This window comes from Meriones unguiculatus (genome assembly GCF_030254825.1).
Source record: "Meriones unguiculatus strain TT.TT164.6M chromosome X unlocalized genomic scaffold, Bangor_MerUng_6.1 ChrX_unordered_Scaffold_30, whole genome shotgun sequence".
NCBI classification, from domain to species: domain Eukaryota; kingdom Metazoa; phylum Chordata; class Mammalia; order Rodentia; family Muridae; genus Meriones; species Meriones unguiculatus.
In genome coordinates, this window is record NW_026843706.1 from 5,111,476 (window position 1) to 5,128,981 (window position 17,506).

The 17,506-nt window shown below is 40.3% G+C and overlaps 1 protein-coding gene and 1 pseudogene across 1 annotated transcript; both read left to right on the forward strand.

Moving 5' to 3' along the window:
* The first annotated feature begins 8,387 nt into the window (after window positions 1-8,387).
* On the forward strand, window positions 8,388-9,278 carry LOC110543330 (melanoma-associated antigen B3-like). The gene has a single exon (XM_021629688.2). It carries the CDS (start codon window positions 8,388-8,390, stop codon window positions 9,276-9,278), a length of 891 nt encoding a protein of 296 aa, XP_021485363.2.
* A 2,602-nt stretch (window positions 9,279-11,880) lies between these two features.
* Window positions 11,881-13,349, forward strand: LOC132651490 (mRNA decay activator protein ZFP36L2-like; annotated as a pseudogene).
* The last annotated feature ends 4,157 nt before the right edge of the window (window positions 13,350-17,506 follow it).

Below are 17,506 nucleotides of genomic sequence, written 5' to 3' on the forward strand. Positions count from 1 at the left end.
TTGGGATTGAGACTGTAGAGCAGTCAGCCTTCTATGTAGTAGAATGCAATATAAGCTAGAAGTAAAAAAGCTTGTATCTTATTGTCCTGAGATGCATGAGCAAATTACAGATATTTTGTTCTTTGTTACACTGCAAATGATCTTTTAACAGAAATTAATTGCCTCACAGTCTATGATTTTTAACATGTTGTCTGACATATTTATTGCTTTTTATCAAGTTTAAGGGGAGTTTGATGGTTTTAGACAAATTAGCAAAACACAAGTAATTAATTTTTACTCCATAATAAGGTAGGGTTGATTTTTATATAACTGGTATCAATAAAGGTATAACAAAAATAAAATTGTTAATTCATAGTTTGCTGCACATTTTTTCCTTTGATTATAGTATTAATTAAAATAAATTTAAAATCAAATTTCCTCAAAATGTATGAAAAAATTGATATGTAATAATTCCAATCTTTGTAGGCAGACATGGTGCTGGAGAGGTAGCTGAGAGTTTTCCATATGGATTCACAGGCAAGAGGAAGAGACAATGACACTGGGCCTGTCTTGAGCAAATGAAACCTCAAAGGCCACCACCAATGATGTACTTACTCCAACAAGACCACACCTACTCCAACAAGGCCATACTTCCTAATAGTTGTCTGTTCATAGGGACCAGTTTCATTCAAATCACCACAGTGGCCCCAGCAAAGACTTCTCATAATGGATGATATAAAGCCTGAAAATAGGCCATCTTCTGTAAGCTCCCAGAGGTGGCACTGGAATACCAACCCAGGGACAAAATGCTGGACTTACAAGCTGTCCTGCCTGAAAGATGTGCTGAGGCAATGGTGGCTCAGCTTATGGGAGTGGCCAACTAATGACTAGTCTTACCTGAGGTCCATACCACAATGCCCAATACTGCCTGGATGGCCCAGTGCCTATGCCCAATACTGCCTGGATAGCCCAGTGACTTTAGGTAGAATGAAACATGAAAATGAAAAAGAAAGAAAAATAAAAACAAAGAAAAAAATCAATGAAATGATTCCTAGGAATATTTTGTTAAACTTGTAAAACAGTGCTTAGTTCAATTGTCAGCAGAGATATTTCCTCCAGCAGCTGATAAGAAGCAGATGCAGAGACAATCGACAGAGCTCAGGGCACCCTGCAGAAAAGGGAAAGGAAGGATTGTAAGAGGCAGAGGGGTTGAGGAAACCAGGAGAACACGGCACACAAAATAACTTAACTCATAGAGCTTCACAGAGACTGAAGTGGCAATCAAGGAGCCTGAATGGATCTGTGATATGTTTTCTGCATATATGTTGTAGTTGTTTATCTTGGGTTTCTATGGGTCTCCTAACAGTGGAAGTGGGGAGGCTTCTGGCTCCTTGGCCTGGTCTTGGAAACCATTTCCTCCTCCTGGGTTGCCTCATTCTGCCTTGTTATGAGGCTCTGTGCCTCACCTTATTGCATCTTGTTATTTCATGTGCAGTTGATGTCCCTAGGAAGCCTGCTCTTCTCCAAAGGGACACAAGGGAGCAGTGGATCTGGGGGGAAAGGAGGTGGTGGCAGGGGAGATGGGAAAGGTTAGAGGGTGAAGAAGCTACAGTTACAATGTGTTGTATGAGACAATACAAATACAATGATTAAAAAAGGAAAATTGCAATGGACAAGAATATGAAATATTTTAGCTTTTCCCCATATACTATGTTCAAAGAGATGTTCTTTGTGTATTACCATGTAGAGTTTCGAATGGATAAGGGTAATATTCCCTCAGGGTGAGAAACAGAAGCATTTAGGTAAACATGATTTGGTTTGCCTTGAACTGTGCTGAATGTGCTTGCTTACCAAGTAGAGAATCTTAAATATATTTTGGCTAAATTGAAGGGAAAGCTAAATTTTTGTGTGTAATGAAATGAATGAAAAAATGAGTGTAGAATGAAGGACAGTTGAAAGGCACTGAAAATTTTGATGCTTAACAAAACTCTAGGAGCTTTGAACTGTAGCAATGTGGAGAATAAGCAAAATATCAAACTAAATGACATGTGTCATGAAAGTGAAGAAATAATTTTCCTTGCTAAAGCAAAAATTTAGTTGTTATTTAAGAACATTTTATTTTCTCTGGCATAACTCATAGAGGATGGTGGTATTACCTAGTACAAAATTACTACACCTGCCATTCATTAACTACTAAATATTTGGCAGTTACCATGACAGGTTTTACATACACGGGACATATTTGATTATTATATAAAACTGGTTTGATTTACTAAGGTTTTAATAACAGAATTGCATAGAGTAGGTAGCTTTAACAACAACAACAAAAATTACTACTTTATATCCTGGAGGACACAATGTTCAAGATCGAAGAACTGGCCAAATGAGTACTCATTCGTATACTTCCTTTCTTGTTTCATCCTCATGGTGGAGTTGGACACAATTTACATCCTTTTTTTTTTTTCACGAGGCAAGTTATCTACCATAAAGTTTCTACCTTTATTTTTTACTGCCGGATATAGTGACACACATCTTTAATTCCAAAACTTAAGAGGCAGAAGCAGGTGGATCACTTTGACTTCAAGGACAGCCTTGTCTATACAGTAAGTTCCAGGCAAGCCAAGAATACACAGTGAGACCCTGTTTCAAAAGTTCAATAAATAAATAAAGTTAGCTTTCTAAGGCCTCTGTCCTTAGTACTGTTACATTAGCAGTTATTTATGAGTTATGTGCAGTGGTGCTGCCCAGTAATATAAGCTGTACATGAAGATAAGGATTCAAGGCCTGTCTAAGCTATAAAAAGTGAGTTTACTATCATCTTGAGAAATGTATCAAGATACTATCTAAAAGTAAAAATTTGTAAGCAAAATGCTAGGGAAGTTACTCAGTGGTTGTGTGCTTGCCTGGTTTGGAGAAAGCACACACACACACACACACACACACACACACACACACAGACACACTCACACAAATGAATGAATAACTACATATTAATTAAAAAACATAAACACAGGGTCCATAATAAAGTAAAATAGATGCAGTTGTATGATAATTAACCAACACAACTATCATAGTTCAGGGCTAAAGAGATAGGTTAATAGTTAAGAGCATGTATTGCTTTTGCAAAGGACCTAATGTCATTTTCTGTAATGCCAGTGCAATGGGATCTGATGTCTTCTTCTACCCTCTACCAGCACTACACACACACAGGTAGTACACATACACACACACAAGCAGTCACAAATATACAGGGAATAAAAATTAAATTTTACAAATTCTCAAAATTTGTATGGTATTAAATATTGGAGAAAGGACAGGCTGTTGATCTGAATCAATCTAGGAGCAGTGCTACCTGACTCTTCCCACAGTGAAGTTGACATTTTGAAGTTTATGCATTTTTTTTCCTCCTCACTCCTTTTTTTAAAAAATTTTAGCATCTTTTTATTGACATTTCTGTATTTTTCAATCAATCCCTTAATTAGTATTCCAGGTGATTTAAAAACAGATTTGTTAAAGTCTTCTAGGGTTTAATTGCCAAAGTCTCTGCTTTGGCAAGGTTCCAGGATCCAGGGTGGCATCTGGGAAAGGAAGTGAAGTTTCCCAATTATCTTTATCTGTTGCATTACCTAGATAATGGCTCAGGCAACCCATCAGCAACCTATCATGAAAGATGACTGAAAGGAAAAGAAGTAGAGGAGGGAGACCAGGATTCCTTTCTCTAAAACACTTCTAGACAAAACTGCAAGAGTTTGTAAAAATGGGGCTCTTTTTTTCTGAGAAGAGCTCATTCACAGGAGCAGGCCACTGAGGAGGCCTCCACAGGCTAAAAGAAACTTTTTCTTGCTTATCTTATCAGTTAGATCCTGAATCGCTGTTAACTTGTTTGTAGGTCAGTAAGAAAAAGAAAAACTGGGAAAGTAAGTAAGCAAAGACCATTCACATACACATGCTCAAGTAAAAAGAAGAACAGAGTTAAAAACTTCAATGAATTCCCACAAGCTTACATATGACTATGATGTTGATTTCTGCCAGCATCATATCTGCAGCCCATAGTTTTACATAGACAAACAATTGGACATATAGCCCTGTACATATTCAAACACACATTCAATGGATGATCCAAAAGGAGCTCCTTGTATACACATAGACAGTTGATATACACTCATGTATAATATGAACAAGAAACAGACAGACGTACATATTCACATGTAAACACATATCTATATACATATTTATAACTCATGGATGAAGTAAATTCCTGCCAGCTTTCCTTCAATGGGCTTCTACCACATGGCTTCTGCCAACCGTGTATGTGAGTGTGTTCTGCCACTGTATGTTGTATATCTTTATACCTCTCAGACAAAGCACCCAGAAAAGGAATTACATTGTCAAAATGGCAGTTAATCACAAAACAAATGAATTCTAAAATACAACAGATTACATGTTTTAAAAGTAAACATTTCTTATCTATGTATCCATTACATAAGTTCATACTGAGTCAGAGTGACAAAGGTTTACAAGGCCTAAAGGTTAACAGTGTCTAAAAATTACAAGATCATATGTCTTTTCAAATAAGACTTACTTGGCTACACATTTTTTTCAGCTATCTCTGGGGCAATAATCTTATTTATCTTTCATTCCAAGAAAAAAAGTAAATTTAAAATGACAGTATTTAATGCCATAAGGTGACAAGGTATAAGGAATTGCAACACAACAGTTTTTATATAATGACATCAAGGTTTGAACTTAATTAGACATTGCTAATTATAATTTGGATTTGTGGAAAGTTTAAACCAACTTGCTTATATTTATGGTGTATGCCAGGATTTGTGAGAGAAGGGTATCTGAGACTACAAATCTTCCTTAGGCCTGTCTCCTAGTCAATCATCTAGAGGTCCACAAAGGTATTTATTGCAGCCATAAACTTTCTAATGTTGTATAAAAAGTTCTAAAACACTTTAACTTTTTAAATTGTTTGAATCAAGTCAAGAATTCCATAATCAGGTAGTAATTTATCTGAGAAGCAGTAAAAACCCAGGAAGAGATGATTCACAGCATACCAGATTATAAAGGGATGCACCTGAACATAAAGAATGAGTGGCAGAGACTGGAAGCTATTCTGGGGTGTATCATAGCACAGACATCGCAAAATAACAGACCTTTTCAAGAAAGCTCATCCACCTAATGAGGACACATTTAATAGAATGGCTCCTGACAGAGAGATTGTGCGTAAAATATTGAACTGGATCCACAGCCAGAGTAAAAAGAACATGAACATAAATGAGGGGTTTGACTAACAAAAATAAAGGAGGGGGGATCTGGTAACAATATGAATATCTATATGTGAAGTGTCACTTCAAAAGATTGGGATCTAAAAATCACGTGGCTTAGTCTCATTATTGTAGTAATCAAACACCTTGAAAACTTCAGAGAGTTTGTGTAATAAAGAGAAGGAATTTATAGACAGGCTTTCCCTCTCAAAGATACTTTGAGTTTTTATGTCCTGTCACTTGGTCTTCAGTTTTACCTTCTCCCCTCCTTCTCAATCCTGCTTTTCCCAGTATTTGAAGGCGGATTCTATATTTCTCAGTATTTGAAGGAGGATACTACTCATGAATAGCTACAGACAACAACATCTGCCGGGAAATCTTTAAAGAGCCAAGAGCCAACATAATGCTTGGAATAACTGCCAACTTGTGGATAAACAAATTGTTTGTAAACTTTCCTTCCCAGTTAGCTCACAAAAGGTGACTTCTAGGAAGGAGAGGAAGACTTCCCCTATCAGTGGACTTGGGTAGGGGCATAAGGAGAGAAGGGGAGGGAAGGCGGGATTAGGAGGGGAGGAGGAAGGGGTTTATGGGGGGATACAAAGTGTAATTGATAAAAAAATTTTTAAAAAAGGTGACTTCTAGAAGGAGATTTCAGAAAGCATGACTCCAAGTAAGGTGTCGTGACAACGAATCAACTAAAAGCCCTCCATGTATTAAATCTTGTATAAGACTGAGAAACGACACACCCTGTGCCTCAGGGGGCGCCAGAGAGGCGGGACTTCCAGTGAGCCGCTCTCCAAGTCCTTTCCCTCAGAGACAAAGGTGGTCCTGAGGAGCGCTCACTAAGACGCGTGACTCAACAAAACCTGGAAACCAGCCCCAGTTTCTGTCATTTAAGGTGAGGAGTTTCAGCTTTAAGCCACACCCTTTGGTTTGGGTCTGAGTTTTTGTCCCCTAAGACGGCCCTTCACCACCAACCGGTCCCTTTTCTCAGTGTAGTTCCACGACAAAGCGGAGAACCATTACACTGCTCTGCCCTGTCCACAGGCCGCTTGTTGCTAAACTGGGTCCACCTCAGAATAAAGCACTCCAGCTTTATCCCTGGCAGATTCCCTCCCTTTCACCCCTACCTCTTTTCCCTGTCCTGGGTATCTTGCCCTAGTCCCACACCCCACCCGATGCTGGCATTCCCTGACTTCCTGGTTTTTCCGTCAGTCCCGAGCGCCATTTTAGACGACAGCCGGCTCTTGAAAACCAAGTTGTTGTTCTTCTTCTCTGTCCTAACCAAAGAGAATCATAATATTATCACACTACTGGAAGTCCAGGTATTATTTTCAATTTTTTCCCATCTCAAAAAACAGCCAAGGCCCAATAAAAGTATTAACTGACAGTTTCTGCCAACCTTAGGAAACTGCCGTTCTTAACTGCACCTCCATCTCAAAGCATAGAAATTTTTCTCTACTTTCTACTGTGGAAAAAACCTACAGTTATCTCAGTGATGACCATTTTTGAGGTTGGTAGTTTTAAATGATTTTTTTTTTTTTTTTTAGATTATAGTCTCATCCCATCATTTCCCCTCTTGTCTTTCCTCTCTCCATATGCCCACACCTTGTTCTTTCAAAATAGTAACTACTTTTTTTCAACTACAGTTGTTGTTCTTGATGGTGGTGGTTGTGTATGTATATTACTAAATGCATAAATACGACGTGATTTGTTATAGGCATATAATGTTACATACATATATGTTTTCAGGGCTGACTGTAGTCTGAAATTGACCTGGACAAGAAGGATAGCAATAGGTATGCTTTTATGGAAGGAGAAAATATTATGAGGCTCCAACCCTAGACAAAACTACAGTCAGTGACCACTATTTGTCTTTGACTATGCAGTTTGAATAATATCTGTCCCTTCCCGGCAACACATCCCCCTGTTCTCGGCCTCTGTTACTCCAACAGAATAATCCACAGCACACCTCAAGAAGATGAGCTGTATTTGCATTTGTGGAACATCTCAAAAAAATACCTTGCTTTCAATTTAGAGAAGCCCTGAGAATAGGGTAATTGAAATACGAATCTGATTATGCCTTATGGGGCTCAAAAAAAATACACCATTCAATAAAATTATGGAGCCAATATTTAGTGGAGGAAAGAAGCCTACAATAACAATACAAAATGTAGGGAAACTTAAGGGGAGATGCTAAGACCCTATTTGGGAGTCTGTGAAAGCCAAATATGGGTGTCCCATGGACATGTGCCTTCTGTTACTATTTAATTAGAGACCTGAAGCTGTTGATTTGAAGAGAAAAGTTCCTCAATTCAGGAACAGGGGCAACACTATGCTGTTTGTAGGGACTAAGAGAAGAATCTGGAGTGAGTTGAGAGGGAATTATCTGTCCCAATGCAGTCTGTTAGCTCATGTACTGCCCCTGCCATCAAACCTTGGAGGTATAAGCATGGCTATTGATTTAATTACTGTAAGAAGGGTCTTAAGTGTAATGAAATCCTTAGTATGAATGGAAGGTCCTTTAGTCAGATAACTATTCCAAACATGGTTAGCAATCAAGATATGGACTTCATGGGAGGAATCAGTGTATATCTCCCCTCCCAGGAGCCTAGATTTTCTGTGCTGTAGGAATGGGTCAGGCTTTCAATTACTCGCATGCTATAAGGTAGCATATGAAATAATAGTAAGAGATTTGAGTTAGAGAAAATAGTACTTCTTCAAGGAAGTTTGAGGAATGTCTGAAGAGAGCACATACAACAAAGTATCACAGAGAGGCAAGTGGTAGAGGAGAGAGGCTCAGGATTTCCAAGAATTTGCATGTAAATGCTCACTGGGAACTGAGAGGGTCTCTATAACTCTATCAGCTAGAAAGTATGAGTGTTAGCCCCCTGCATTCAGCTAAATTCATCACAGGCAGGAATGATAAGCTGTAACCTGAGGCTTACTCTGCATTCTTACTTAGGGAATAGGCCATTGGAAACAAAAGTCAAGCAGCTTTCTAAAGAAGTGCTCTCAGGCTTAGTTAAACACAAGGAGGATTTCCATGATGAAGTGCTCATATAATTTCATTCTATTTCTAATCAGGCATCTGCATCACTAGCACCCTGCCCACACATCTTGCTATTGTCACTCACCATGCCTAGAGGTCAGAAGAGTAAGCTCCAAGCTCAGAAGAAACACCAGCAGGCCCGATGTGAGGCTCAGGCTCGTAGAGATGCTCAAGAAACAGCAGAAGAAACATCAGAGGCAGTAGAAGACTCTGCTGCCACCCAGATCCAGCCTAAGCATGAGTCTTCCAGCACACCCAAGGCACCTCAGAAAACAACACCATCCGCTGATTCAGATGAAAATTCCAGTGAGGAAAGTGAGCAAAGTAAGGAAAGGGAATACCCTCCAGAGGCCAACTTATACACTACCATTCTGCATCAAGAACTGTTAGCAAGAAAGGTGGTGGAGCTCTTACAGTACCTGCTCCACAACTACAATTTGAAGCAGCTTACTACCAAGGAAGAAATGCTGAAGGTTATCACCAAGCAGTTGGAAAAAGACTTTCCTGAGATTCTCAGGAAAGCCTCCAAGAAGCTCGAAGATACTTTTGCAGTGGAAGTGAGGGAAGTCAACTCCAGTAAGCCCTCATATGACCTCATCAGCAAGCTGAAGCTCCCAAACAATGGGAGGATTCGTGCTGGCAAAGGATTACCCAAGACTGGTTTCCTGATGAGTATCCTGGGCATCATCTTTGTTAGGGGCAATTGTGTCAGTGAAGAAGACATGTGGGAAATCCTGAAGAACAGACAAGTCTATCCAGGGAAGAAGCACCCCACCTTTGGTGAGCCTCGGAAGCTCCTGACCAAGTATTTGGTGAAGCTGAACTACCTGGAGTACCGGCAGGTGGCCAACAGCAATCCTCCACGCTATGAGTTCCTGTGGGGTTCCCAGGCCCATGCTGAAACAAGCAAAATGAAAGTACTGGAATATTTGGCCAAGACCAACAAAACAACACCTCATGTCATCTCTGTCCTTTAAAAAGAGGCTATGACACAGGAGCAAGAGAAAGGAGAAGCCAGCATTGAAAATGATAGTGATACTACTGACCAAGCTACTGAAGATTCCCTAGTTAAGTTACCAGCAGCTTCTGCCATACTTGTTGACATTTGAAGTTTTCCCATCATCCAGATAGGGAAAAAAAAGCATGAAGAAAAAGAGGTTTTTTTTTTTTAATTCAGTAGTTCAGTACACTGAGAAAAGCCTGGGATTAAAACATGGTCAGGCCTAGTTTCCTTAAATTGTTTTCATTATGTGGTTTGGTAACATTAAATGCAATGAATGCAATGAAATGTTTTTCCTAGCTTGTAAAAAAATAAATAAAATTCAAATGTTTATGAATTAGACTTTGTGTTTATTTACTGATATTGAACAAATCTATATTAAGTATATTATCTTCAGAAATGCATGTGAATATTTTCCAAAGGTAATATAATATTTCAGGCTTCAATTTTTAACTTTTGAGCGAATTTCTGCCAAAGTACAACTAAGACTTATTTTCCCCTTTGTGACATAATGTAAAGAAAAAGGGAGTAAGAATTATGGTGTTTCTTGTGAAAGCAATCAAATTGAAGTTCATTGAGCTAAGCACGTGACAAATGAGGAAGAATCAAATTCCCAAAACTGGTTAGAATTTTCATCCCTCAGACATGTAGGTATTGGGCTCACTGGACTTTAAAATAGGGAATTAAATGCATTCTTTAGATAGTATGCCTTGCAGTTTAGGAGTAAAATCGTATAAGTCTATACTAGCAGCTCAGGGAAAATATACCATGAGGTTGGGGTGGAATGGAAGTGTATCACCATAACTGACATTTAATTTTCAAGGTTCTAGATGAAGAAAAATGTATGTTTACATCGACAACTGACCAAATTCCTAACAATCTTTACCTTAATTAAGATTTTGAGTGAGGGCAACCACAGGGAAGTAAAGGACAGCAGAGGTAAAGGATAAGTGAAGAAAGAGAAGGAAGAAAAATGGAGATAAAGAGGAAAGGAGTCAGTCAGTCAGGTAGAGGAGAAGAAAAAAAGAGGAGAAGGAGGAGAGCACCAGATTGAAACAAAATTTCTACTCAGCCTTGTTTTAGTGTAGCTAACATCAAAATGGGGGATAGCTCTCTTGCTCCATCCTAAATGAGATGTCATCAAACCCCTCCCCTAAAGGCTCAGGGATATATGTGAAAGAGGAAGCAAAATGATCTTAAGAGCCAGAGGTGGTAGTTGAGTCCAAGGAAACAGTAATCCAGACACAACTGGAATGATACACATTTGAACTCAGAGAGACTGTGGCAGCATGCATAAGACCTGAACAAATGAAAACCAGATGTATTCCCAGCATCAAGAGATTGAAGTAGACATGGGTCACACCCTTAATGGAAAAGTTCTTTGCAATTGCCTCCTGTTGGGAAAGGGAAAAGCAGTCTTCTCCAATAGAGAGTAACTGGATATATATCAACCATATTCCAGGGCAGGTGTCATGCCCAAGAGTATTTGGCCAAGACAAAATGAACTCCATTTTTGTGTAGGGGGTCCAGGAAGGGGATTCTAGTTTTATATGGGTAATATTTGACTTAGTGGTTTTATGTTTTTTTATGATTCTCTCTTTCTTTAGATGACTGGAAGAAGGATCATGAAGTTGGTGGGTAGAGAGGTTGAAAGGAGTTAAGGGAGGAGAGAAACCTGATCAAAATATATTTTATGAGAACAACTTTATAAAATCTGGAGACCCCTATTATAACACTATTGAAATATAATTACATATTTTAATTTTTATTTCATTTATTTGTTTATTTATTCATTCATTTATTTGTTTGTTTATTTATTCGAGACAGGGTTTCTCTGTGCAGGCTTGGCTGACCTGGACTCACTTTGTAGACCTGGCTGGCCTCAAAATCACAGAGAGCTGCCTTGCCTCTGCCTCCCTGAATGTTGGGATTACAGGCAAGCACCACTGTGCCTATGGAAACATAATTACTTCTAAAACCCATCATTGCATTCTCATTACATTTCAGAAGAGGACTTCATTTTAATTTGGAGGATAAACACTTAAAATCCACAAAGACAAACTCTTATATGTGACTCGGTTGGTGGACAATTAGAACACACATCTCCATTTGGGCAGGAATGAAAGGTGCCCTAGATTGGGCTTACAGTGTTGGAAAAAAATGGTTTGAAAATCAGGTGGCTAGCTGGGAGCTTTATTGTATTTTATTATTTTCTATTTTACTTTTATAGTCCCCCCCACCCCCGGAATGGTGGCACATGCCTGTAATCCCAGATACACCCTGTCTCAAAAAAACTTTAAAATAAAAAGGTTCCACCAGTGTGCCTACCTCTCACACTGAGGGGGTGTGGTGGGAGCAAGCTGGGCAGGTAGCTGAACAGTGCTGTCATTTCTCTTCTGCCCCCAACTCAGCATTGTGGCCTCCACCCTCCGCTTAGAACCCCCCCCCAAGCAAATTTTCCATCCCTCTCTGCCCTTGCCTGTAAGGTATTCTTCTTGGCTCCAGCAGGTCTGTGCAGCACTGAGCCCCACCCCCCAAGCTTCCTGCTTGCAGTTCCAACCATTACAGGACCCAGAAAAATGGCGACCACACTTCTATCTGCCTTCTATAATATCAACTTCTTGTGTAAGAAGGAGAAATCCTTGCCAGCCTCAGTCTGAATAACATGCTGGACAACAAATAGGTAGGTATGCCTATGGCTGCTGTCCCTAGGTTGAGCTTCACTCTGGGCTTCCTGTGGTACCATTTGGCCAGCAGCCTTTGTGAGCTTGCCCACCCCGCGCCCAATCTAAGCAGATGCTTGCCCAAGATCCCAGGTGCCCCTAAGTGTGTCAGCTGCAGCCACGCAGGTGCAGGCGGGGGGGGGGGAGGGGGAGCATCCTCCTATGGCCAGCTCAAGGAGCCTTCAGGGGACAGTGGCACAGCACTAGTCAACAAGGACAGTAAATTCCAGGACTGCACATTCAGCAAGAACAGTGAGCAGAGCCAGCACCTCCTGTAGCTGCAGCTGCAGCAGAAGGGAGCAGGGGCTCCCAGATCAATTCCAAACACTCTAAGACCTAGCTGAGCTCTGTTGACCCTTTGAGGAGAGCAGCACACGCAAGTATGGCGAGAAGTGCCAGTTGGCACATGGCTTCCATGAGCTGCTCAGCCTTGTGCTAAACTTCAAGTACAAGACAGAGCTGTGCCACATCTTCCACACCATAGGCTTCTGCTACAGCCCTTGCTGCCATTTCATCCACAAGGCTGATGAGTGGCAGCCAGCGGCATCAGGGGCTGCCTCCGGGAACCTCAGAGCCTTTGGCATGAGTGACATGCTGCACCTGGGCTTTGCCAGGAAGCAGCAGCCCAAGCTGCACCACAGTCTCAGCTTTCTCTGGCTTCCTGTCTGGCCACCACCAGCCACCAGAGGGTCTGGAGTCACAGCTGCTGCTTGACAGCCCCATGTCATGCAGGCTGCTACTTCCCTCCTGATCCTAGGCCTCATCCTGTTCCTCCTCTACCTCTTCATGCTCATCCTCCTTGGTGGCCTCCAAGCCCTTGTGAGCCCAGACTTTCTGCACCTGGGTGGCTTCTGCTGCAGCCACACTGCTCTAAAGCTGCAGGGGCACAGGGGACCTGCTGACCCATGGAGCCAAGTGCACCTCCTGCTCGGACATCACATGTGCCAACAGTGCCTTTGCCTTCGGCCCTGAGCTGAACAGCCTCATCACCATGCATGCCATCCAGACACACAGCTTTGCCTCCATGGCCACCACCTGCTACAGAAGCCAGCAGCAGGGCTGGGTAGGCCCCGTGCCCCCTCCCCCACTTTCAGTCCGCCACTTGGCACTCGATGCCTTAGGCTTCCTGCTGCCTAGCAGTCTAGCAGTCTGCAGAGTCACATGTGGTAGATGCATCCCCCAGACTCCTGGACTCCATGTTGGACTGTGACGGCTACCTCAGGGGCTTGTTGAGCTCAGGTAGCCTCAGTGGCTCTGAGTAGCCCAGCCTGGATTGTGGCCTTCACCTGCACATGTTCAGCTGCCTCTCCATCTCTGAAGACTGAGGCAAGGGAGTGCCCATGAGGGGTTGGGAGAGGAACTGCAGGAGGTACCAGGCCCTGTGGGCGGGGGCACGGGGGTGGGGTGGAGAAAGACACTTCTAAAGCCAGAATTGTGTGCCTCCCAGCACTTGGACTGGAACTTTGCTGGGAAGGTAATTGCCCCTTTCCTTATGATTTCTTCTTTCTTTCTTCTTTTTTTTTTTGTTTTAATTTTTATTATTACAAAGTTTCGTTCTTGTTGAAATAAAAGCCAAAGAACTTTTTGTGTAAATGAACAAAATAAAACAGGGCATTTGTGATGCTGATAGAACAAAAGATGCCAAACACTTGTTTAGGTCTCAAATGAGTTGGAAACTCTAGTTTAAAAGAAAAATCAGCCCAGAACCAGCATCTACCAATCACCATTCCATCTCTTTCACTTAAAAGCCTTAGTTACAATCCAGATGTGAGAGCTTTTATCTTGGAAGGGGTTCCTGATGTTTGTCACAGACCAGTGTGAGCCAGCTGGCTGCCACCTCCCTACACTTACTTTAGGATACTAAACAATGCCAAGAACATGCCTTAATCTGGTAGCTTTCATCCATGTTTGTTGCGGTTGTTTTCCTTGTTTTTGTTTAATAAAGTTAATGTGTGTCTGGGGGTGGTGGAACCCTTGCATTCCAAAGGTTGATACTGGGCTCATTGCCACCACTAGTGGGTGTTCAGCTTAGAACCATCTCCTCTGCTTTCTGGAAGCCTTGGGCAGAGGGGCAGAGCTCAGTTGATAATTTTTGGAAAATAAGTGCTTCATTTTTAGCTGTTTTGAGTTGATTTGCACCACTGGACCACAACTCAATATGCAATAACTATTTAACTTATTTATTTTCTTGTGAAAAGTATACATTAAGAATGTTGTTCATATTGCATTTATCAAGTATGATGAAAAGCAATAGATATATTCTTTTATTATCTTACATTATAATTGCAATTATTAATCAGCAATATGATGTTCTTTTGATGTTCTTTTCATAGTCATATATGCCTTTTATAACGTCACTTGGGTATTTTATTGTAAATGAATAAGAAAAATCTTAATTTAAGAGATTGTATGGAATATTTATTTCATTAAATTCTTTTAGTTTACATAAATTTCAAAAGATTGCATGATTTCTTTACAGAAATCTATATATCTTGATGCTGTGGAAGTGATTTGAGGAACATTTTGAGTTTTTCTTAGAATGTAAAATGGGTGCAGCCCATCCAGCTTAACTAATGGCCACATACTTCACAGTCAGGGACACATGCGCCATGCTTTTCTAGTTCCAGCTTTATAAACCAGCAAGAACAAAATATTTGCTGATTCCACCAATTCTACTGTGACACTGACACGAAGCAATAATGAGGAAATGTTCTCAGTGCTTTTACAGGGACCGGACTTGCCTAAAACCTTCCTCAACCAAAATAAGTATTTCATCAGTGCTTGAGAGAATTTGAATATTTGATGGGTCCACCTGCACAAAAGGAAAAGATTTTTAATATGCTTTTAAAGTGAAGAAGCCATCTCTTCATGTTGAAATGGTCTATAGTACATGAACTTGTTTAATGACAGCCCAAAACTTATACTTGTTTTTTTTTTTTTTTTTTTTTTTTTTTTTTTTTTTTTCAAAGAAAAGGGGCAGGAATGTCTCCCCAGCTTTCCTGGATGGCAGATTAATGAGAGGTCGCTTAATTTGTATATGGGTACATTTAGAACACCCTGTGTGTGCTCTGTACTATTTTTGACAGAAGAAGATTTTTGAGTGTAACAAGGTAAGTCCACTTGAGTTGGAATATATATTGGGGAATCAGTTCACTACAAATCATGACTGAAAACATTGTACTGTAAATGTTTTATAGTTTTTCCCCAATAAAAAAATTGGAGGGAATAAAAATACTTAAAAATTAAGGAAAAGGGAAAGGAAGAAAGAAAGAAAGAAAGAAAGAAAGGAAGGAAGGAAGGAAGGAAGGAAGGAAGGAAGGAAGGAAGGGAAAAGAAAACCCAAGGGAAAGGGAAAGGGAAAGGGAAAGGGAAAGGGAAAGGGAAAGGGAAAGGGAAAGGGAAAGGGAAAGGGAAAGGGAAAGGGAAAGGGAAGGGAAGGGAAGGGAAGGGAAGGAAAGGAAAGGAAAGGGAAATCAGGTGGCTGGTGCTCATTCTGGTAGTGGGAATGATCCCACAAGTAAGATGAGATCTATAGAAGCCACTATATTGACATCATTTGAGTTGAAAAGTAGATCTTAACTGATGAGAAGAGCTTTGGTATTAGGTTATTTTAATTTACATTTTACAAACATTTATCAATAGCTACACTCCTTTCAGTCAATAATGAGTAAAATGGGACAATTGGACAGTCCATCATTGGGGGCACTGGAAGGATTTGTGATTTATCAGAAATTCTGAGAGCTTGAATTATCTTCTGGGACAGTGTACCTCACACTCAAATCAGCACTGTCCCGTTGGAATTTATCATGGTGGTACTTATTAGCAAGAACTTTTTCCCTGTGTACTATCATTTATGAGACTATTCTATATGTTCTACTACCTTCAGAGTATGAAAATAAGGTACTGTACTGAAAGTAGATGTACCAACTGGGAACAACATAACCAACGGTTATTTTTCAAGGACTAGGAATTATTTTCCAGCTGTGCTCTCCAACCATATAATACTTCAGCAGACTTGCTGAATGTTGAGCTTGCAGTTCTCTTTATAAGACTGGTAGATAGAACAGCCAGACTAGAGCCCTGATGAACATTTGTCTAGTTCATTCTTTTACTCCTTCTACTTGAAGACACCTTCTGCCTCCAGTTTATTTTTCTCACTATTATAAAATGGCTCTCAGACAATAAATGCCACTGGTAGTCAAAGCACTGAGAACACGTCTATAAAGAGCAAAAAGTAAATAAATAACAAATAAAATTGTAGATATTGGCCCTAGGCTCTGTTGTCCTAAGCCTGTGGTATCTCAAAGGCAACATGACAGAGGAGCTCGTTGTCTGCCCACCTCCAGGTCCTTCCATATTATAGCACCCTTTCCTGAGATCTTATCCAGTATTCAATCCTTTCACCTCTGGAGCCTGACCTGCTGGGTAGCTCTTTAATGCATCTTTCTTCGGAGGTTACATTCTACTCCCACTGGAGTGGACAGCCTCTGCCACACAACCCTGACAGAACATCCCAACTCCATGGTGGTGTCTCCCTTACCATAGATGTCTATAATCTTCAAAGTCTACTTTACATGACATATTAGAAATATCTTTTCTCTTTCATTCTCTCTCTTCTATCTTATATTGCATTGTTTTTCTTTATAACTTTTCAAATAACCATTTTTATTAGATAGTTTAAATAGTTTCTGGGTGTGTTTCTACTTATTTATGTATTTATTTATTTATTATAATTTATTCACTCTGTATCCGAGCTGTATCCCCCTTCTCAGCACTGCCATCTTTCCCACTTCCCCTTCTATACCCTTCCCCTAGTCCATTGATAAAGGAGGTCTCCTCCCCTTTTATCTTACCCTAGCCTATTATATCTCATCAGGCCTGGCTTCATTGTCTTCCTCTGTGGCCTCATAAGGCTTCCCCCCAGTGCAAAGGGAACCAAGAACCAACCATTGAGTTCATGTCAGAGACAGCCTTTACCCCCCTTACTAGGGTACCCACTTAGAGAGTGATATGCCATGGGCTACAGCTCCGCAGAGGTTTTATGTTATCTCTGTTCATAGTCCTCTGGATGTGTTTCTAAATCTTTATTCTATACACTTACTGTTACATATTACTTATAAAGGTAGATTTTATATTTGTGCAATAAACTTAGAAGCTTTGTTCTGGCTTTTTTGAATCCAAAGCAGTAGAAATATTAACTTTTGTCATTCTAATGTGTTTCATTTGTTTTATTTCATTCCATATATTCCAAATACTGATAGTAAAAGGCACCAATATTATTGGCTTAAAATAAAATGTTTTTAAATATTACTCTGCAAATACCAGGATTTAAACAACAATAGAAATACGAAAATGTACCTGGTAACTGCCACTGGTACTGATCTTCCAGGCTATGAGTCTCTGTGATGTTTTTTAATTCAAATTGGAACAACCAAGATTAATGTTCAGGAAAAATTCACCTGACACTAGTAATACCATACCC

Excerpts from the sequence above, each read along its gene's own strand:
- LOC110543330 (XM_021629688.2), top strand. The coding sequence starts at position 8,388 with ATGCCTAGAGGTCAGAAGAGTAAGCTCCAAGCTCAGAAGAAACACCAG.